This window comes from Ailuropoda melanoleuca, chromosome 10 (assembly GCF_002007445.2).
Source record: "Ailuropoda melanoleuca isolate Jingjing chromosome 10, ASM200744v2, whole genome shotgun sequence".
In the NCBI taxonomy this organism is placed as follows: domain Eukaryota; kingdom Metazoa; phylum Chordata; class Mammalia; order Carnivora; family Ursidae; genus Ailuropoda; species Ailuropoda melanoleuca.
The window spans coordinates 75,270,353-75,294,461 of NC_048227.1; the positions used below are offsets into that span (position 1 = coordinate 75,270,353).

A 24,109-nucleotide genomic window follows, 5' to 3' on the forward strand; every position below is an offset into this window, starting at 1 on the left:
AGGCTAGGAGTAACAACAGAAGAGACAGCCACAACCAAATGATAAACAGTCAACAGTCACTGCCAATATAAGACAAGTGTTGAAAGGACATAGAAAAATACAATTCTTAATCACAACCTACCACAGGGATAACTCAGTACTTGGATGTCATCAATGGCAATATAACCACTCCTTCCTCCTGAGACTTCAGCTTCAAATATTACCTGCCAGGAAGAAATAGAAAACATTTACAACAATCATTTTGAAGGAATTTTCACAGTAAAAGAAGAATAGCTATAACACACTTATGAAAATTAAATTTGATTTTTATCCTATAAGAATTAAAAATTTATCTTATACTGTAATTTCCTAAATCTTGTCCAGGTAAACAACATCAAACAAAAAAAATTACCGAGGTCAAGCAGCTAAAAAATTACTTAAGCAACTGCTACTATGTGTTAGAATTCCTGACTGGGCATCATCTAGGCAGAATGAATAGACAAATACAGCTAATCTCATATCCCTAAATTTTCTCTTATTGATTTTCTCCAGTTTTTGTTATTTATTTAAAATACACTGAGCACCTACAATGTACCAGCAGTAGGCTACAGTGAAAATACCAAATGATCTACGCTTTTAAATGGCTAAACTTTCAAAGACAGAGGCCACCGGCTAGATTAGCAGTATTCCAGGCAGAAGGAACAATATACAATGGAATAGCTTGGGGTGTGTGTTTGGGAAACCAAATGAATATGATCTGTATGGCTACAAAGGTTCAAAAGGGAAGAGGTAAGATTAGAGAGCTAGGCACAGAAGACCTTAACCATCGGACTAAAATCAGGAGTACATTCTATCAATAATTCCACATTAATAAATATTAAACAAAAATGTTTCCATGTTCAAATATAAGCTCATGTTATAGAGTTTTGTTGTTACAACATCAGAAAAGCTTCATATAGCCTTTGTTTTTTTTAATGATCTGTAGTGTGACTCTTCAAGAGAAACCATATTCAGCATGCAACATTTCAACATTTTATTTGACTATGGGCTCCTTTATTCATGGAGATACACAGATTATTTTTGGAGTATTCTGCAAAACATTTTAGGAAATGTGATGGAAATTAATGTTTAAAGTAGGAATTTAGTATAATCAAATTGATTTATTAGAACCATATATGCCTGAAAAGTAGAGGACGAACTAAAAGAAACCAAGACTGGAAAGAGTCAGGTAATATGCTAGTAGGAGTGGAAATAGATATGAAGAAAAAAGAAAGATAAAAATAATGCTGAGGAAATGGACAAAATAAGACTTACTGACTTGTTAGTTGTAGTGAAATATAGGGCAATTCTAACTCCAGGTTTGCACCGCTAGGTGAATGGTGCTACTGAAATCCCTAGCCAGGACTGGTGATACAGAAAAAGGTAAAAATTTGAGGGAGAAGAAGACTAAGTACATTTCAAATCTGATTTGCCTAGGGTACATATGGGATAAAGGCTTAAGAGCATAACTGGACAAACATCTCAAAAATAAGAGATAGGTCCACAATAAAGCCATAGATTTGGAAGTCATCATCATGAAGTGAGTAAGTTATAGATTTAAAAGTTACTACGATGGGTGAATAAGATGGCATAGAAAGATAAAGAGGAGAAAACCACTGAAATAGAAAGCAGCAATACAGCAGCAGAAGTAAAGCCAACAAAGTATGGTTCAGACATAATGACCAAGGAAAGAAGAGAAGTATCAGGAGGTTTGAGGCAGGTTAACATTCTCAGGCACACACACACACACACACACACACACACACACACACGGCCAGATAAACTGTAATAACCATAATTTTAAAATATCAGATAGCTGCATAAACAATGGCATTTAGATGAACACAAATTTTCTGAGGACAGAGTCTCTCCAACGTGACCCCTAATCTGCGGCCACGTCTCCTTTCCCATGGGAATTATTTGTCAATTCCGGGATCAGGGTACGGTTCTAGCTCAGCACAGATATACGGCCTCTGCTGGAAGACAGTGGGAACAGTGAAGCTTGCTGTGCAGCACTCTGGACATTTGGAAGTCTAGATTCTAAAAAAAAACTGTTGGCTGTGGCAAAAAATATGAAATGTAGGGGAGAGGTCAAGAAAAACTAAAACTAAAAATTATCAATTACAATGAACCGTTAGGAATTTTCCAATAACGTTTGGCAGACAGTTTTACCAAAGGGAAGGGGCAGAAGACTGACTGAGTTGACAGTAACTAATATTTACTGAACACTTACTATATACAAAAGACTATCCTAAGCTAGCCTGCACATAATCACGCTCGCATATGTCGTTCTCTTTCTCTCTCTTCTCCCCTGCCACCCTGACACACACATACACACACACACACACACACACACACACACACACACAGCCATTTAATCCTCACTATAATCACGTAAGGTTGGTATTATTTTTATCCTCATTTTAAAGAAAAGATCAGTAACTGGACCAAGTCATAACAGTTAACAAGCAGCAGGGCCAGGAAAGGACCTGAGTCAAACTGCCTCCAGCTTCTATTCTTGCATCGACTTCACTACAATTTCTCTAAAGGTAAAGAAGTAAACGCAGAAAGAGTATTTCTTTTAAACAGGCTTTAAATTTCCTTGAAAAGTCTAAAATGTGAAACCTTAAAGATAAATGTCATTTTGAATAGTACTTCAATTAAACATTACACTGACTAGGTAGCAGTGTCACCAGCATTACACCCTTCCCCCTTTTTCTACCGCACTCCTACAGCCACTCCAAAACCGATGATGATGGGACCCAGTAGATGAGGTCGCTGGTTTGTCTCCCATCCACCCATTCCCATCACAGACCTTCTCCTGTGTAACTTCTTTCCTACTCTGCTTGTCCTTTATGACTACTGATGTCACTGGAATAAGCTGAAGCTAAGAAGGAGGCCAAGGTCTTTGTGGGAAGAGAAATATTTCACAATGAAGGATGGCGAATCTACACAATGACGGATGGCTAATCTACAAACACCGAAATGTGTGTGCATGTGTGTGCGTGCACGCATATGATTTACATTTCATATAAGTGTATCTTATATGAAAACAATTGTCATGTCGCTTTCTAAATATTGGAACAAAGGCTTATTAGCAAGAAATAGAGGCGAGAATCAGAGACTTTAAATAAAGTGTAACTTGGAGTGGCAGTCGTAGAGGCCCCTTTCCTGGGGCTGAGAAAACTTGTACTTGACTCCCACTCTCCTGCTTACAAATCCTTGAGCAAATCCCATAACCTTTTGCAACCGAATCCCAAGTCCTTAACATGGATATAATGCAGCTTTCGTTATAAAGTTTTATGAGGATTAAATAGTAACAGTCGTAAAAGTGCTATATAACCCAAAAGGTAAGCTCATCAATATTGTTAATGTACAAGATTTGTGTTAAGTGTCTCCCAGGAAAATAAGTTTTATTTGCTCGAATGGTAGTTCAGGAAAAGAGAAGATACAGAAAGAAAAAGTGAGAAAACTGTTTTTGAGGGGGTAAAATACATTTTTTATGAGTAGACCACATATCTGTGTAATTAATCATTGTTGGTTATTTCACTTCCTTTGTAGCCAACATTAATTATTTTAATTTCTTAACTTTATCTTAGTTTTACTTTCTCCAACTGTTTTACTTCCTTTGCTTCATATAGGTGATAAGCTTATATATGTTTGCCCTCTCAGAAAAAGTTTCTTATTCGTTCATTTAAATTAAGCTTTTATTCTGGACAATAAATTTAAGCCTGGATTTAAAAGGGGAGCAAAAAAATCAGTTTTTTATTAGAGAAAAAAATATGTTTCCCTTTTTAGTGACCTCATTTTCTCTGCTAAGTATTGTCTTTGCCTCATTAACAAGAGCCGGAGGAAATTTCTAAGATCAGAACCTTTACTACGCATGATCTAATCAGCTTCATCACTTCAACAGAGACCTCACCTTGTAAGGCTCTTCTGTCCAGTCAGGGAAACAAATCTCAATAGCTTAATTGCACAAAGCTCGCTTAAGCAAATGCTCAGGTCAGATCTAATGCCTGGTGTCAGGTAGTCAACCAGGGCTTCCCAGAAGAAGAGGGCAACGGAAGCCATACCAGATGTCAACTTTCACTCATCTAAGAGGCCAGCCTGGGAACAGAATGGACGGGCTCTGCTTTGCATGCTGTTTTCACTCCACTCCATTACCTGAAATACTGAAGGTAATGATTCCACTCAAATTTTTGCTACCCTAGCAACATTCTTGGATTATTAACTAAATAAGTGAAGTACGGTTCAATTAAAATAGAGGGGGGAAAAGGCAAACCCTAAAGAACAAGCACTTCATCCTTTGGCAAACTGAATTAATGTGGAGAATGTACCTCACTCATATAAGGGAAAGCTGAACTCAAAGTCAGGAAGCCTATGATCTAATTGCTATCACGTGTAACCCAAGCAATCGATGTAACTGTGTCTTCCTAGCCTCATCTGCGCAATACTGGCCATGCCTACATCACAAAGTTGTTGTGAAGACAATGATATATCTGCAGTGATTAAATGATACACGAAATATATGTAATATAAGATATTATGGATATGAGAAAACTCTGAAAAAAAAAAACACTTTGTCCTTATTTTCTTTCAATATTATCAGTGTTAAGCGTATATGCCCCAAAGTCAGAGACAAATTTAGTTTACTTTTTTTAAGGGTAACTTTAACTTACGGAAAAATGTATGTAAAGTTGTACCTGAAGTTACTTTTACAACTTTGTATATAAAGTTACTTTGCTGACTTACGTAAAGTCGAAGCCTCGGTTTCTTTTCTTTTTTTTTTTTTTTTTAAAGATTTTATTTATTTATTTGAGAGAGAGAGAGAGAGAAGACAGAGATAGTGAGAGAGCAGAAGCAGAGAGGAGAGGGAGAAGCAGGCTCCCCACTGAGCAGGGAGCTCGTTGTGGGGTGGATCCCAGGACCCCAGGATCATGACCTGAGCCTAGGACAGATGCTTAACCGACTAGCACCCAAAAAGAAACTGTCAGTATACACATCAGGGCTTAAGGAAAGACTATATGAGATGTGAACATGAACCATTCAGCACAGCCCCTGGCACACAGGAAGTGTACTACATTCAGGAGCACCACCACGGAAGAAAGCATCCATAAAGAACATAGGTACTAAAGTGAAATTTCTTCTCTTTCCCTTTTCTTTCTCATCAAAAACTTCACCCTATGCCCCAGTTTGGGGGGGGGGGGAGTAGGGGCACCTGGTTGGCTCAGTCAGTAGAGCATTCAACTCTTGATTTCGGGGTTGTGAGTTCCAGCCCCACGTTGGGTGTAGAGATTACTTGAAACAAACTGAGGGCTTCAGAGGGGAGGGGGGTGGGGAATGGGATAGGCTGGTGATGGGTAGTAAGGAGGGCACGTATTGCATGGAGCACTGGGTGTTATACGCAACTAATGAATCATCAAACTTTACATCAAAAACAGGGATGTACTGTATGGTGACTAACATAATATAATAAAATATGGTGACTAACAAGTATGGTGACTAACATAATAAAAAGACATTAAAAAAAAAGAAAAGAAAATATTTTTTTGAAAGTGGATATACTGTATATTATGAATAGATGTCAGAATCATTAAGTATAATTGACTTCTCTCTCTCTTATGTGAACTTCAAACACTGCAGTTTCTCAAGGATATGTACTAGGCCACCTTCTCTCTTTTTGCCATAATTTCTAGCATGATAGCATTGAGAACGATGAGCCTGTAAGAGGACGAGGGGATTAAAAAAAGAAGAAGAAAAGTGCGTACAGATATTAAAGGGAAACGAAGGTGTACAGCACCACAAAAGCCAATTAAACCATCTGAGGTGGAAGAGCTGCCAGGTCCAATCCCGGTACAACACTAAGTAAAATGCAGACTAAAAGTACCGTCTTAAACATCTTATCCCTGGAAGTCTGTACTCTTTGACCAGTATTCCCATCTCTCCAACCCCTCAAACCCTGGTAACTACCATTCTAGTCTCTGTTTCTATGAGTTTGGCTTTTTTAGATCCCACAGTGTAAACGATATCATACCAAAGAGTACACCTTTCCAATTATTAAATGGGTAAGTTCTGGAGATCTAATTTACACCATGGTGATTATAGTTAGCAGTGTTGTTTTATATACTTGAAAGGTCCCAGGAGAGTGGGTCTCAAATGTTCTCAACTCAAAAACAAAACGGTATTACATGACGTGATGGAGGTGTTAGCTAAGGCTATGGTGGTAATCACTTTGCAATATATAAGTATGTCAAATCAACACCCTGTTTGCCTTAAACTCACACCATGTTATATGTCAATCACATCTCAATAAAGCTGGGAAAAACACCCTTATATGTGCCATTGAGTTTAGGAATGACCAAAGGAAGAGCCACCTGTGTGAAGCAATAGAAATGGAAACCATATTGGACAATGATGAAGACAGCAGAGGAGTGGAGATAACTATAAAAACTCCCACAGGAAGTGTGTCTGAATTGGTAGAGAGAAATTTAACTAAAAATGGAAGAAAAGGGGCACCTGGCTGGCTCAGTTGGTAGAGCATGTGACTCTTGATCTCAGGGTTGTAGTTCAAGACCCCCATTGGGTATAGAGCTTACTTTAAAAAATTAAAATTTTTAAAATTTAAAGAAATTAAAAATGGAAGAAAATATGGGATTAAGAGAAGTTTTATTATTATTACTTTTTAAGATGGGAAACAAATGTTTAGAGATTGATGAGAATGATTTAATTTGATATGGAATTTTTTGAGTGTATGTGAGAAAGAAATGATAACTCTTAGTGTGAGATAGGAAAGGACAGGATCCAAATCACAGATCATACAAAGGGGCTCTAGTTTTTTATAATGCAAGGGAAGATGAGGATGAATGAATATATGAGGAAATTTGTACTATTGCTAAAGGGAGTTTCTATTACATGGGCTCAATCTTCTCAGCTATAAGAGATGAGCTGGTAAAAAGAAGGCCGGTTAGAGATTGGAGATTATTGAGTCGAGTGGAATGGAGAGGAGGATTAGAAAGAGAATTGAACAGAAAAACGGAGTAGGATTTCCAGGAGTGGTATGGGCCCATTTGCAGCTAGTGACCATGAATTTCTACTGATCCCAATCTAACATGGAGTGTGTGATTTTTTTAACAGAATTTGCTTGTTTTAACCTTATAAAAAAGTAGCTTGAAAAAAAGCAAACAAGGAGTTTATGGAAATGGCAAATGTGACCAAAATGATTATGATGAAATCAAATTTTGATACAATAAGCAAGTTGATGAATTGGCAAAAGACAGATGGTTTGATGATCTGGAGCTCCCCATGAGGTTGATGGATGAACTCAGTAAAATGAATGAAGGGGGAAGAGATGAGTTTATGTGATGGTCAGAAAGTGAGAAGCTTACATGCAAAGTTAGAACTCTTGTGAGATATTACAAGATCCATTTAACCAAAGCAGCAGGTTAAAACAAGGAGCTGATTTTCGAGATGAAGAGGTGAAGAAACTGTCAATGGACTTTCCATAAAGACAGCAAAGTCATCAGGATGAAGGTGGGCCAAGGCAGTGGAGAAAGCAACTCTAAATGACACCAGTTCTAAAGTTTATGACGAATAGAAGAAAATGACTTAGAGGCTCTTGGAAGGCAATAATGAAGATGATGGCATGTTTAAAAGAAAAGAAATTCAAAGGGGTGGGAGTGTTCCCTACCCCTGACTTCATTCTAAATTACATGGGGATTAATGTGTGCTCTATAAGAAACTGTTTGGGAAGAAGTGTCCTCAGGCTAGAGCTACAAACAGAGCACAATTATAATTACATAATTCATGGTACAAATAAATTTTTGAGATTCATCTCCCCTACTAAAATATAAACTCACTGAAGACAGTGACTTTACTTGTTCTACACAGCATCAGTGAACCAACCATAAGAATCATATTGAGGCTGGAAAGAGTTCCAATGTGTTAAAAAACAACTAAGTAATAGAAGTGGATTTTAGTTAATAGTTTTGCCTCACGGGGAAACACGGAATAAGGTATTTCGTTCACTTTTACTTAACTCATAAAATTTTGTTGGCATAATAAAATAACTCTCCCTTGAGAAAGTTCCAAATAATTTTCCCAAGCTAATTTGTAAATCATGAAAACATAATTACTTCCTTTGAATAGTTAAATAATGCTGTAAGGAATAAATTTCTGGTTATAGGCCCCAGAAGATCTCATATTGAGTAAGTCAAATGTCTATGTGGAAACTTCAAAATCTAGAGTTTAGTTTCTTTTCAAATGTAGAAATATTCTATTTCTCTTCATACTTAAAGATTAATATACACATAACTGGCAGGTGATAGCAAAAGCTTAATGCACATCATAACGGTGTGTGGATAGATAATAGAAAGATAGGACTGTGTGTGTGTGTGAGAGAGAGAGAGAGAGAAAGGGAGAGAGAGAAAGAGAATATCTAAACCCACAGAGCAACTTCCACTGAGTAGCAGACCTTGTAATTGCAAAAAGGCTGTGTGTATTCAGGTAACAGATTGTAGATTTCAGAATCTCTGAAACCTTTATCACTTGCTGTCACCCACTGCAGCTCCTCTCACAGGTACTGTCAATTTGGAATTCTGCTCTCTAAACTAAATGCTCACTCAGAATGTTGAAGAAAAGGAGCTTCTCCATATCAGGCCGATATATGGCAGGCTGGTTTGCCTACTGATTCATGTAATAGTTTATTTCTAAGAGTCTAATATGCAAAAATGCCTTTAGTAAAGGCCTTGGAGCTCTCCAAAACTAATAAATTTTTTTTTTTTGCAACTAATGAATTCTTAACAGTCTTTCTCTATTGGTTGCTTACTTGTTTATTTGGTTCCTTGAAGAAGAGAAATACCCTCCATTGCAACAGGTACATAAATAGAACATGGAAGCAAGGGAAATACTGCTATATATCCTTTGGCTTTAAATGTGCTTGAAAGAGTAATTGGGGGATTCTCATTACATGTTAACTAAATGTGGGAGACAAGTCCTAATTGATTCTTCCTCTAAAACTCTTTCATATTTCAGATTCTGGATACCCTTAGACCCTCCATGACTCATAAGTGCACAAGAATTCAAAATCAGCTCTTTTCCTTAAAATGTCCTGACATTAAATATGGCCAGCTTCTTAGAAGAACTAGTCCTGCCAAGACTTCACATTAGGACTTAACAGTTTGCACAGTGTAATAACAGTTCCAGAGAGTCTAAAACCTGTACTCAGTTACCTGCATACACACAGGCTTTTTGTATAGTTACAGAGTCTGCACTCAACAGAAGCTACTGTTTGGGTTCAGATATTCTCCTTATTGCGCGCGTGCCCACACACACACACACACACACCACACACACCACACACTCCTACCTATCTGTCCAAACACCATTATAATAATATAATAAAGACTTGAGTTGATTTTGGAATGCAAATTCTATGTATACTGTAGCCAAGTATTCTTGAATAAAATGTCAGTATTACAAAAATATCCTGAGGTTTAGCATCACCATTGTCTAAGCGATGAGAAGGCCTGCTACGTTATCTAACATGGATGAAAATACTGGGTATAAAAAAAACACACTTGCTTGAAAAGCAACTATACCATCCATCCAACTGCAACCCTTTGCAGAGTGATACTCTATTTGCCTGATCAACAAGAGACACCAGTCCAGGTACTGTTCAGGAAACAGTAAAAATGCAGGACGAGAGATCAAAAGGAGAAAATAAAACCTAAGAGATTTCACGCCAAAGTAGTCCACATAAAAGAAAACCCCAAAGAAGGCAATCTTCATAAGGCTCCACACTGAAATGAAAATGCAAACCTAGTACAGTCCTATACTTCAAATTAGCCCAGGGAGTTGGCTATCCCTAATGTAATCACCAAAATCTAGAAGATCTAAATAAAGAACTAACAATAATCATTTCTAGAACTTACGCTAGAATATTTAAGTTGATAATAAGTCTATTAGTTATTTAAATTAATTTTCATTCCTAAAATCGTACACTTGCAAAAGAATTGTCAATGGTCTTTTTAATTTGAATAGATATTGATGTAGGGTAGCATGTATCAAAAACACATAACTTCATACGTGGCTAAGAGAGACCCAAACATTTCATCTCCCTCTCCAAAAACAAACTCAAAACTTGAACCTAAAATAAATAATAATCACGATATAAAAACGAGGAGTTTTTGTGCTCTCTGCACAAAAAAATGCTCTCTGCATTTTTCCTATATAATTAAGATGCCTTTGGGAGAAACAGTTATATGCAGCTTTCCGGAGATGTACATCTCCTTTATCATAATAGAGATGTATGTACATGGACAAGAGCACACCAGAGCCTCAATTTTATGTTACAGACCTCAACTCAAATCCCTGTGAGGACCTCATGGGGCCATCTAGAAGGTTCTCCATAAATGTTAACCCTTTCCTCCCTTTCCTTCTCCAGGGACTGACTATCATGCCATAGCACCCCAGACAGAGAGAAATAAAGAGGCGAGAGGGGAGTCCCAGGTGGCACTGATGCTGGAAACCATGAGAAGAACCTCTTAGCTCTTCCCCACTTGCTCAAACTCGGCACACACACTACCTTCCTAATTGCTACCACAAAACATTGTGAACAACCCTACACCCATCTCACTAATCCACCCTTACATGACTCCTCCTTCATTTCAGTTCAAGGCTCAGTAGGGTAAGAAGGCTGACTACAGAGCCCACTTCCCCTGTTCTCTCTAGAGGCATCCCCAATTCCAAGGCAGACAGAGCCCAGTACTATATTCTAAATGCCTGTAATATGTTCAAAAATAAATTGAAACAGGGCCCACTGTTCATGGCACAGCCTAATTTATGTTAGAATATAAGTTTAGCAAAAGAGAGAAAATCAAAAAGGCAATTAGAAGAGGAAAATGAACAAAAGTTAAGTGAAATAATCCAAGATCTAAAAATGCTATGAAACACATTTTTCATCCTGTGGGTCTGTCCTTAGATACATAAGCAAGCAACTTACACCATAAAAGATTTGGTATAAAACTGAAAGTAGAGAACCAAAGGGTTGCAGAAAATTCATCAGCAAAATGTCATTTCTGTATCTTTACTATCATAGCTCCACCATCTGGGTTATATTTTATAGTTAGTTGTCTGAGCCAAAAATAAAAGATGACTGGTTAAGGTTGCTATTTCTATCAACATGACACTGAATTACAGTACTATTTTTCCTCACTTCTAGAGATGTGCCATTTGTCTTCCTACAATCCACAGGCAGAACCTTTTAAATTTTAGCACCAACAGTCCAATCTTACACATAGCAGAAGCAGATCACTTCGCTTGCACAGCTATGTTTGAAAAAATGCTCTCAAGCGAAATGGTAAGTCTGTTCCTCGCCAAACTTGCAACTCTCAAGAGCTTCGATTGATAATTGCAGAGCTCAATTTTTAAAAAATTAAAATGAGTAGTGAAACGTATACACGCTGTCACACTAAATATCTATTACATAGGAAATCTGTTGGTAGCACATACTATGTTAGAAAAACAATCTTTAAAGTGAACCAGGTGATTAAATGCCACTCAACTGATAGTATAACCAGATCAGTCTGCCTCAAGGCAAAGTTCAACTGGAGGCTAAACTTGAGTTCTCACATTACAAATGCAAACATATTAATAAGTAATTGTTTGGGTAAGACCACAGGCAAAAAAAAAAAAAAACTCTCTGCTTTCATCGTATGGGTCTAAGAATTAAGTTAATTTCAGAAGTACTATAAACTTTCCCTCCTAGAATAGGGTTAGAGTGGGGAGAGATTATGACACCAAGTTAATTGGAGTAACCAATCTGTGTACTTCTACTTGAATTTAGGGATTAAAAAAACAAAACAAAACAAAGGAAAAAACCTCCATGATATTTTTTCTTATTTTATTTTACAAGTAAATCGGCAAGTACGGTGACTTCTTTGACTGTAAGCACTGAATAGCAAATATAACTAACTATTAGTATATAATTTAAGACATAGTGCTTTTTGCCAGTAAAAGGCCTAGTGAGCACTCAAAAATATTTACTAGGGGAGGTACCGAACAATACATTTCACAGACAGCTTCTACAGTAGATAGCAATGGGGAACTTTAGAAGATATTCTAGCTCTGTAATAGGGCCAGGCATCCTAGCATTGCTTAAAAAAAAAAAAAAAAAAAGGTGCATACACACAAAAATGAATTCACATATTTACCTCGACTTTAAAAAGAAATCTTATTTGAGATAATTAACTAAAAGTATATATTTCATTTAATTCTTGACAGAATATCAACTTAAATGTTTAGTGATAGATATTAACAAAATAATCATATGTTATAAATCAGCAAAGGAAATGGTCTTTCTATAAGAATCTTGCTAAAATCTTTAAGACAAAAAAATGTTATGTAGGATATTCAGAAATCAAAGTTATCTAGTATTGAAGCCTCAAATTTCAGTCAAAAAAAGAAGGAAAATGACATCCCTTTCTATATCATAAAGGCAACATCATTTCTGAAGAATACCTATAACCCCTCCGGGTATCTGTCAATCAGTAAGAATGGTTTATCTGAGGCAGAGAATTTTAGAAATTACAATACTGATGAAAAGAAATCCTGGGAACTCTTTGTACAATTACAAAAGCCTGAAACTCTATTTAAAAAAAAAAAAAAAAAAGACATGACTGAATCACAAACCACTTTTGTTATCCATACAAGACAAAAGGAATGGAATAAAAATGGACTTTAAAAATAGATAGGGAGAAATAAACTCTAACATCCTTGAGTATAGGAGATGGAAAAGGAGGGAAAGCCTTAATTTCACTGGTAGGATTTAGTTATAAGTGAGGGAAAGTGAGAAGCTGCCATGACCAAATGCCTTCTTTAAATAAAGACCCTAAAGAACAGAAACCAACTTCAAGTGACTTAGGTGACCTGAAAGAGTCACTGGGACAAATCTTGAAGTAGTTTATGAAAATCAAAGGCCTTTCTACAGACCTCAGGTGGTACTTAACCTACTTAAGCTTTGCATTGCTTCTACGTATTGGCATTAAAGTATCAACAAATTAGAGAGACCAGGCCATGGTTCTCAACATGTGGTCCTGGCAATAGTAGCATCAGCAACACCAAGCACTTGTTGGGAATGCAAATACCTGGGCCCCACACACAGAGCTTCTATAGATGGGAGCCAGTGATCCACAGCCCTTTAGGTGATTCTGATGCAGCCTAATGTCTAAGAAACACTCGTTTAAGTTGATCTACCTTTGTTTAGAGATACAGAAAATGGGCCAGAAGTCTTTGTCCTAGTCCTATAGTTTGTAATGGAGGAGCTGGTTCTAAGAACCAGTCTTCTTGCTTCAGTATCCTTTCATTTGTAAGGAAAATCACTTCATGGTGGAATTCATGGGTTCCCTTTTTCAGATGCCCAGCTAAAATTAAAAAAAAAACAAAAACAAAAACAACACCAAAAACCTAAGGCTGTATAAAATATTAATTTTTAAAACTTTAAACAATTGGCCACTCATTTACTCATTAAAAAAATATATGCAGCACCTAATATTTGATCGACGATAAAAAGAAATACCTAATTTTTAATCTCTGTCCTGAACAAAGTCACAGTGTGGCAAAAGAGATGAGTGTGTTAGGGAATAAGTATAGCACAGCTCCAGGTGATAAAACAGAGTTAGAGAGATAGGAGCGGATTCAGAGGAGGGAGACTTGCTCCTCCTGGGGGGAGAGCAAAAGACTTCAGAGAAAGTGACGTCTGAGTGATGGTGTGGTCAAAGGATTCATCCTCATTCCCCAAGCACTTAGTGAGAACACACTAAATACCCTAGCCACAAGGGATATGAAGACTGACACAAGACACAGCCACAGCTGCTCGGAGGGAAAGATCTATAATGTATACAGAGCACTAGCATACAACAAGGGACAGGGGCTAGGAATCATTTTCTATCTGGGAAAGCAAACAGTGACTCAAAAAGGAAATGATGCTAGAGCAGAGTTTGAAAACATAGGGCTAACAGAAATAAAAGGGTATCACAGAGCAAATGAGGTGCATTTGCAAAAAGCAGGATGGTAGAAAACTTGACCTATTGGCACAGCAATTTATAGAACTTTCAGGGTTAGTTAGAACAGTGGAGAGAAGGCCTGGGAAGTAGGAGGCTGAGAGCTTATCTTGCAGAGACTTTTATGCTAGAAGCAAGAGTCTGTCCTTTATCCTGAAGGTACTATAATGCCTTTGAAGGGTTTTATCAAAGAGAAAATGTAACAGATATGTACCCAAATAAAGGACATTGTGGAAGCAAGTAGACTGAGGGACAGGAATCTCTTAGAAGGACCTCAACATCTAACATTACACCTTAACATGCTTAGGTATTAGCCAGCAGTCGAGAAATATTTATTGCACACTGTCTATGTACAATGACGTGAGATTTTACCCCTATATTCACGTACATATTTATGGAGTGAACAAATATGTATTATTATATCTCCAGGAAAACATGTGTTTTGTGCATGTGTGCATATAGTTTATTCTACTCTTAAATCCAAAATTTCACTAACAAAGGAATAGTGCTTAACGTAAATAATCTTTTTTTTAAAGATTTTATTTATTTATTTGACACAGAGAGAGAGAGAGAGAGCCAGCGAGAGAGGGAACCCAAGCAGGGGGAGTGGGAGAGGAAGAAGCAGGCTCCCAGCGGAGGAGCCCGATGTGGGACTCGATCCCGGAACGCCGGGATCACGCCCTGAGCCGAAGGCAGACGCTCAACCACTGTGCCACCCAGGCGCCCCCTTAACGTAAATAATCTTAGAGACTTAACTTTTTTTTTAAGTTTTTATTTAAATTCTAGATAGTTAACATATACCGTAATATTGGTTTTAGGAGTAGAATTTATTGATTTATCACTTACATTAACACCCAATGTTAGAGACTTTACTTCAATGTGAGACTGAAATAATGTCATAAACATTGTTAAGATTTATATAATTGTAAGTGAAGTTGGTGTTATAAAATAAAACTCTGTATTCCTTTCACCCCATGTTAAACTCCGTTTTCATAGGATACTGGTGAAAACTCATCTTTCATTTTCTCTATACTACATGTCACCAAAATCAACAACGATTTACTGAACTAACCTAATTCAAAGTTCCAACTCTCAAAAATCAGAGAGGTCTCTGATATGTAAACAGACCTAAACTTTACTGGTGATAAGCTTGTAACAAATCTTGGCAGAAAGAATATGAGCCAGAATACAGTTTGTTCAAAAATCAATTAGGACCACTGAAAATTATTTAAATAGGATTTTGAGGAGAGACACATGGAGGAATGTTGGAGAAAATAAAATCTTCTACTTTTTATTTAAACTATAGTTTTGGTTATTTTTAAAATAATACTAGTTTAGCTATGTCTATCCTCTTTATACTCTTTATACTCTTTATTCATCCTCATTCCCCAAGTACTTAGTGAGCACACAATAAATACCCTAGCCACTAAGAATATGAAGACTGAAACAAGTCAGAGCCGAACTGCTAGGAGGGAAAGATCTATAACGTACATAGGGCACTACGTCCGTTTTCTTCTGTAAAGGAAAAAATAGAGGCCATGAGAAATCCCTTAAAATTTCTATAAAGGGATCACTACATAATGTTAAATCAAGCAAGGTAATAATTAAAACTTCCATTCGATTATGTTAAAAAGATCAAAATATTTTACATACTCAGTGATACCAAGAGTTAATCATGCATGGCTTACTTGGTTAATAGATTAACTAAGTCTTGAGTTTATATTTTCCTTTACCTCTCCCCAAAGTGCCCCTGCTAATACTAGAGAAACCCAAGGCCATTGGAAAAAGGAAGTAAATGAAACAAATATTGAATGAAAAGATCAGTTTCATTGTCTACTGACCCTTTTAGCATCACATATGCATTTGTTCATTAACTATTTATTGACTACCTAACGTACAAGAGATAAACAGCATTCTAATAGGGAGGAAAGACAAGAACCAAATACAGTATGGTAACAAAGTTTTATGGAGGCAAGGAGCTAAAGAAAAAAACAGTAGGGACACAGTAATCAGGGAAATCTCTCTGAAGGTAAAATATAAGCTGAGACCTGAATGTGAAGAAGAAAGGAATATCATTCCAAGCAGAGGGAATAACAAGCACAAAGGCTTTGAGACAGGAACAACCTTGGAACATTCCAGAAGCATAGGGCAAAGTAAAGGACGCATAGAGCAGTGGCCAAATTCATTTGGAGTTAGCCAGGAGTTGAATCCATAGTAGAGATTTGGATTATTCTAAATGTGTTGAGAAGCCATGGGAGAATTTTGGGTAGAATCCTTAATATCTGACGTGTGTCTCAAAAGATCAATCTGCTATAAGGAGAACAGCCTACCAGGGACAAAAAGGTAAGCTGGGAGAACTGCTGGGAGGAGATGTCTGAGGTGAGAAAGAAGGGAAGCCTGGACTTTAGGAGTGCTTCCCTAACATTTTCACATTATGGGGAAAAAAAGATAATTATCTGTAAGGTATCTTAGAATAAATGGACAAGCTGTTCATAGCTATAATCTCCAGGTAGGCTAAGTAATGCCAGTAACACACTGGAGAGATAAATAAACAGATATGTATATTATATGTATGTGTATATATAGCATATATACATATATACATGTATATAGCAAATATGCAATATGAATGTAATTTCATAGAAAAAGGTCTTAAAGAATATGACCCAACTAAAGGTAGTTACCTTGAGGGAGGGATTGGATAGAAGGGGGTGGAATAATATGAAGAAGGAATTTCACTTTTTTACTCCATTAACTTACGTATTTTAATTTTTGCAAGTGCTTATCAATGCATTAGTTGTGCAATGGAGAAAACCTTTTTTAGGCCTCTATATTATACTACTATTATTCTTAACTATACTTTTGATGACATGGCTTTCTCAAAAGTATATCTGAAATTCCATTTTTAAAAAACTGAATTTTATCCTAAGTGTCATGGGACAAGCTTAGATCAGAGGAGTGACATAATCTGAATTATCTAAAGCAGCTTACTGTGATGACTATGGAGAAAAGAGGTGTGTGGGATAGCAAGAGTCAGAAGCAAAGACAATATTAAGGAGACCATGGCAGGTGTTCAAGAAAAAGATGATGGTCTTCACTATGGGGATGACCTAGGAAATGGAGAAAATGACCTTATCTTTGTCTAATATCTAGCACAGCATGTGGCATGCAGCATGGTCTCCACACACAGGACTTCAGGTAAAAAAGAAGGAAGAGAGAGCAAAAGGGAGGCCAGCCAATCACAGAGCTGTAGCGTACTGCTTTTCTAATTTGAGGTGGAGAGGTGAAATATTTTTCTTGAAGATACTTGTAGAAAGTCCATTTCTGAGAGCAGTTCACCAATCCCCTAGATAGAGACTTATATAACCACTATCATAACAAATTAATGTTGGAAGCAAGTAACGTGAAAATGTTAAAACAAACTTCTTTCTCAGTTCAATTCCAGTATTAAAATATGCTGTCACTGAAATTTCAAATATGTTAGAAGATATTACAAAAATATGAGGTCATAATGAGTTACTCTAAAGGCACCTAAGAAATAATGCTTTAAAAGTTTAACATCTAATGGTGCAGTTCCTCCCTAAAATCTGAAACAAAATTAACCTAAATTACAAAACTGATCTGCATTCTCTCAGCTTCCCTCTCTCTCTTTGTAAGTTATAGGCTAAGATCTCTAATCAGTTTTTTAACCTGAGCCTGGTTAGCAGTAACTTCTATTTTATATCACTTGATCCTGTCACTCTGTCCAGCTCTGAATTTCATTTTCTATTTTACCTGCACAAATATAAATCCCATCTTGTCATTGCTTTTTCTATATATCAAACCTAATGCTTAAAATAAAAATCTCAAAAAAAAAAAACTTCAAGTTTTGTTTCAACATATTAGATGATTCATTGTTTGATTTCTTTGGATTACATGATTAAAGATATAAAAGCCCACATCAATATCCATATGGATTTTTCAATACATAGTTATATGGATTTGAAATTTTCTAGAGAGGAAAAAAAAGTTACAAGTTACAAATGACAGTTAATTTTCCAAGCTAGCCCTTAAGATGTTTTAGTCCATAATATAGCTGAAACACTATACTTGTACTTGAATTAGCAAAATGCTTACAACACAATACAATCTATCCACATGTCCACAGTTATTGAAGGGCAGGTACTATATGGGGTGCTTCAGAGTCCACATCAAAACTGTCCATCAGAACTGTGTGCCACGATGCAAGTTTTCTCTCTCCATCCTATATGGTGACCCAGTTCAGGTGGGCTCTGAGCACCTGACATGTGGCTAGTGTGTCTGAGAAAACAAATTTCTAATTTTATTTAATTTTAATTAAATTTAGATGATCACATCTCAATAGAGGCTACCTCAATTGGACAGTGGAGGTCTGAAATATGAAAAAAAGCACTTAGGAGGTCTATTACTGATAGTGAAATCAAAAGTAAAAAGAAGCAACTGGAAGGTACCTGGGTGGCTCTTGATTTTGGCTCAGGTCCTGTTCTCAGGGCCCTGAGATGGAGCCCCGCCTCTGGCTCTGCACGGAACATGGCACCTACTTAAGATTCTCTTTCTCTCCCTCCCTCTCTCTCTGCCCTCCCCCCCTAAAAAAAAGAAAAGAAAAAAATTAAGAAAAAAGAAGTAACTGGAGTGTTGCTGTAAATTTTCATGTAAGAGTAATACGAATTTCCTAGGAATCATGAAAGTAGGCTCTACTCCTAAGGAAAGCTTTGAGTTGGGCCCTTATATGGTGGAGGAATTATTTAATGGCCCCAACATGCAAGAGGCTCATGACTAAATCTAGAATCCAATGCCAGTTGTTACTCAGCTTGAGAAAAGTCTCTCCATGTGTGCAAATGACAACTGATCAAGGGCCTTTTGGATAGGGCGATGTCGTGTGGTTTGCTATTACAGTCAAATATTACTTTACAAGTAACTTTACAAGTTACTTTACAAATACTACTTTACAACTTTACAAGTTTACGATATTACTTTACAATTACATCCCAACTATGTGGATGGTTGACAAACTACGCAGAACGATGAAAGTTATACTACAACACAAAATTGTTGATACACCGATTTTTATCTCCAGTTTCCAACATATTTTTTCCCTAGATTCAAATAATGTGAGACAAACTCAAGATTAAATTATTGAAAGCAAGTAACTTGATGCAGTGAAAACATATTACAAACAATACTTTCTTGACTGGGGATTTTTATCTTAAGAGAATCAGATTAAGAATCTTAGTTTTAGGGACACCTGGGTGGCTCAGTCAGTTAAGCGTCTGCCTTCGGCTCAGGTCATGATCCCAGGATCCTGGGATCAAGTCCCGTATCGGGCTCCTATTGGACAAATAAATAAATAAAATCTTCAAAAAAAAAAAAAAGGATCTCATTTTTAAATTAAAATGCCAATATTGATCAATATCAGTAGATTAAAAACCTAAGTATTTGGCTTTTGTTTTTTAAAAACTGCAGGAGTGAATACTTTTTAATTCTTTTGAATGTTAAATTCTCCGTGTGTAAAGAGAATACTAGCTTCCCCAGGGAAACAAATTAATGTTTACTTACTTACGTTATCTTTATAAAAGATAAACCCTATACTCTCCCCAATCACAAGGCTATGGAGGGGTACAGGGCAGAGAAGGAGAGAGGGAGACTGACACTTCACCCACACTCATCTAAACGCTCAGTTGTTTTTGGAAAATCTACTTAATATCACAGCCTTACATTTTACTTTAATTAGTTTACATGTCAATATGAAACACTGACATGAAAAGTCTATTTTGTGAAATAACTAAAAAATATATAATCCTATGGCTCTTTTTGTCTTTTTTATAATACTGGTACTCTTTTTTTTCTCCAAGACTTTGTAGCTGCAGTCCAAAACGTGGCAAAAATGGGCAAAAAAAAAAAAAAAAAAAAAGTTTTAAGTACTTTACATTCTAGAGAATTCATGAATACCTGGAACCTATCTTCCTTCAGTGTTTGCTGAACAGTGGCAGACCTGGTCCTCCTATAGCCCACCACCTCCAGCACCCAACTGATCAGAGCAGAATGCTGAGGACAAGGGAGAGAAGTACATTATTGACAGTCATAGGCATTCCTACCCCTGGGAGAGACGGAAAGCAGGTGCCTACCCCACGGGAACCTTCCCAGGGCCAAACAGAAGAAGAAGGTTCTAAAAGAATCAAGACTGGGAGTACCTGTGAGAAAGCGACGCCGACAAATGGCTCTCAGACAAATCCTTCATGAGAGAGTCCTTGGGGAACCTGGCAAAAATCCCCAAAGAACAAAGAGGCTGTCCCCTTCCCATTGTGGAGACTGTTAATGCCGAGACATTTGCTGGGATGGCCTATAGCAACAGGACCAGAAGGAGCAAAATGTTGTGAGCCCAGTGGCCTGCCAGTGTTCAGCAAGTGACTGGGAGATGACAGGTCCTGGGTGGTGGCACTTGTTGATGTCAGTGATAGAAATCCTCCCACCATGGCCAATTTCAAGCTACCGATGTGAAGCTACTGAATGCACAGTGAAGAGATGGGCAGGAGCAGGCTATTACATAGTATTTCCACCATAAAAAGACAACAGACACAAACAACATCAAGAGTATAGATAATTAATGAAAGAAAATAGTTAGGGAGTATTAAGTTTTGAGTATGTATTACTTTGTTTTTAATATAATTCATTTGATTATTCACTTCCATGATGTAATTAGTAGTGTCCATGTTAACATAAGATCACAAAATTCCTGAAAATTTAACAATTAGTTCGTACAAGCCAGTATAAGACAGCTATGGCACACTGCTAATGCCTAGAAGGTGAACGGAAGTTTCCCTGAGGACATGGAGTAGGACCTTGTAGAGATAGTACCAGGGCTCTAAGTTCTTCCCAGGGAGCAGCTAAGTGAGGGACCACCCCTGTTGGAAAGGTCGGAGTAGTGGGCCACTGCCAGAAGGCCAGCAGGGACATAGCAGCCTCTTGCCAGGGAGTACTTTGGGATTAGAGAGGGCTGGTGAGGAGCAGAACAGCACACCAAGCCAACCATCCCCACAGCAGCGAGGAGGAAAGACCACACCCAGCAGCAGGGCTCAAAAGCTATAAAAGGAGAAAAGTCAGAGTAAAAGCAGGGGTTCCTCCCTGTATCTGACACAGGTCCAGGGAAGAAAGAAGACTTCCACCTCCTTTATGTCTGCTTCTAAACCTAGTCCTTGCAAGGAGACGGAAGAAACCACCGACTACATACTGACTCCTTGCCTTCAAAAGACAAGCTGCAAACGTAGGGGACGATGGGCCGATGAGAGACAAAGCAAGAGCATGTCCACTTAAACTGGACTGAAGTGGATTTTAATCACTGAAAATGAACAAAAGCTATGAAACTTGTCTAATGTGTCATTAAGAATCAGGAAAGAGAGAACTGACAGAGTATAACTGAAAAACAAACAAACAAACAAACAACAACAACAACAAAAAAAACCAGTGGTAGGAAAATAGGTTAAATCTTCCCTGAGTTGAAACCTCTCAACAAACTGGTTGCACACAAGCTTAAGGTATTACTATTCAGAATACTGTGCTAGTTATCCACCGCTAACAAGAAAACTAAAATAAGCAACTCTTCCTTTAAAGAAAAACAGCTGGTATTTCAAATATTGATATCATGCAAATGGTGATATATGTAATCCAGCTATTTCTATGCGCCCATCATTTCTCCCTTATAGACTGACACCAAATGCAAAGCGGTGGAAGGTACTCTAAAAATGCAAGTCATCCTTATCAGGAATAGTAGCAGAAGAGTATCTTAATGTGCATTCTTTTATTTGATCTGCACAAAAGAGCTGCGAGGTAGATAGGACAGTTATTAATAGTCACTCACATCTTATAGATATTAAAAATGGAGCTGAGAGAAATTAAATGACATGCTGACTTAAAAGCCAAAACTTGACGACACTCAAAGACCTACACAGCTAGGTATAGCCAAGGAGCAGTGACTTTAGAAGTCAGGCCCAGGTTCTGGTACTGGTTATGCCACTTACAGTTATGGGATACCGGGTCAAACATTCTCTCCAGGCCATGGTTCTTTCTATGAAATTAAATCACTGGACCACAATAGCCGTAAGGTCTCTTCTAGAATCATGATACTATTTCATCAACAGGAAAGGCAAGATGTCCGGAAGGCCAGGGCAGATTACACAATTAAGCACAGGACGATGCCAAAGGAAAAAATCTGGCACGGCTTACGGGGCGCCAGAAATAAAAGAAACTTGTGCTAAACCAGCTCTCCAGTCAAGCTTTGATGTGCTTCCTGGAAACAATGGTTCCAAGCACTTCTCAGTTTGCCGAACAACCGGACTTCCATGAGGAAGTAAGTGAAAACACAAAGTGGAAGTAGCATATGAAGGAACGTAGAAGAGAGGAATTTCTGACGGAAAAAACTGCTAAGCAATTCATGTGAAAACGATCTCACTCTGCTCTAGAAATTGCCAAGAAGTATTATAATGAAACATTTTATTATTTATCATGATATTCACTAGTATGTTACTAATTTTACAAAAGTCTATCTAATTAAATATTCATTTTGATATTTAGGTTTTCAGGAACAAGCAGAAACAAAATATCCACATATTAATGCACACCCAGAAAATAACAAATCAGTATCAGTGATGAGTCAGTACAAAGTAAATGGAAAAAAGGAAGAAAGTCTCCAATTTATCTGCATGCCATAAATGCATCTGTGAAAAGACAAAAATGTAATGCACTTCTTTAACCAATTTACCAAGAACAGAAATTGCTAGGTGAATCAACAAAATATGAATTATTTTATGTTCTCTCCTATATTTCTTACTCATTTATTATTTCACCAAAACCTATTAACTGCTCTATTATTTAAAACTCATATATTCTACGGGGGAGGTAGAAGGGAGGAATCTCTTTCTTATTTATATTTGTTCTTCACATCTATAATAAAATCAGAATAAAAACATGTGGGCACATACATATGTAACATATAAATCAAAAATAGCCACAGTTAGCTAATTCAGTAAATATGAGATCTTATCATCTAAAGTGATGAAAATATTCTAACCAAAAGAGGAATCTTTAACATTGACCTTGAAAATGGAGCCCCGCTTTTCTACTAAGTTTACAATCCAGCCTTGATCCTCCTGGGCTGCAATCCCGGGTCATCACGTACTGTGTGATTCTGTAAATACCACATATGCCTCCCACATCCCCCCATCATTCTGTGAAACACAGGGTTGACTTGAAGGGGTTGTATGATAACACACTGTTCTAACATGGGGTTGGCATTCAGTACATTCACCTCCTATCAAAGCCCAGCTAAGGAAGATCCTGGCTTCCCTAAGGCTTCCTACATCCTGCAGCTCTCAGCAAAAGCCTTCAGTCTGTTGACCAAAAAAGAGTCTTACTGCCCCAGCTCAGGAATCTCTTGAGTTATTCATGCTATCCTCAGGAATACAAAAATGACTGGATGTCCTGTTTCCTGTTTGTTATACAAAACTATTAACCACCACCTAGAACCCACCTACCATCCAATGCACATACTCCAACCAAACTTATGGACAGAATGGCAAACCTCAGAGAGAAAAAACAAACAACTGCTATTCACTAAACACTTACCTGCCAGACAGTGCCATAGGCACTTTTGAACAAATTTTCAGCCTATACACGATAAATAATTTGTACAGGGGAAGAGATAGCAAGGGATTCAGCTGGAATTTTATTACCACTGGATTTGATCCTAAAGCCCATAGTCCCTAAAATTGTGTAATTCTTCCTCCAGTATTTAACTACTACCAATAATGCACAAAACAGCTTCCCAAGAAAAGTTTATACTAAGTAATTAAACCAAACAGCACACAAAACTCCACAGTTAACAACAACAACATATACAACTACCGTCTGCGAACTTGGGACTGTAGCTATGCACAATCCTTGAAACACGAAGTACAATATTCATTTCTAGTTTAAATATTCTAAGAATTGTACAAATCTATACACACAGGAACGTATTTCAA

General features: G+C 37.3%; 1 protein-coding gene across 10 annotated transcripts in view; it reads right to left on the reverse strand.

The window, feature by feature from the left end:
- Positions 1-24,109, reverse strand: part of PTPRK (protein tyrosine phosphatase receptor type K) — a 553,021-nt gene that overhangs the window by 278,177 nt on the left and 250,735 nt on the right. For all 10 annotated transcript variants that reach the window (XM_034669108.1, XM_034669107.1, XM_034669109.1 and 7 more), the window contains one exon: positions 122-203. In XM_034669108.1, the coding sequence (XP_034524999.1) occupies positions 122-203 (82 nt within the window). The remainder of the gene's footprint in view (positions 1-121; positions 204-24,109) is intronic.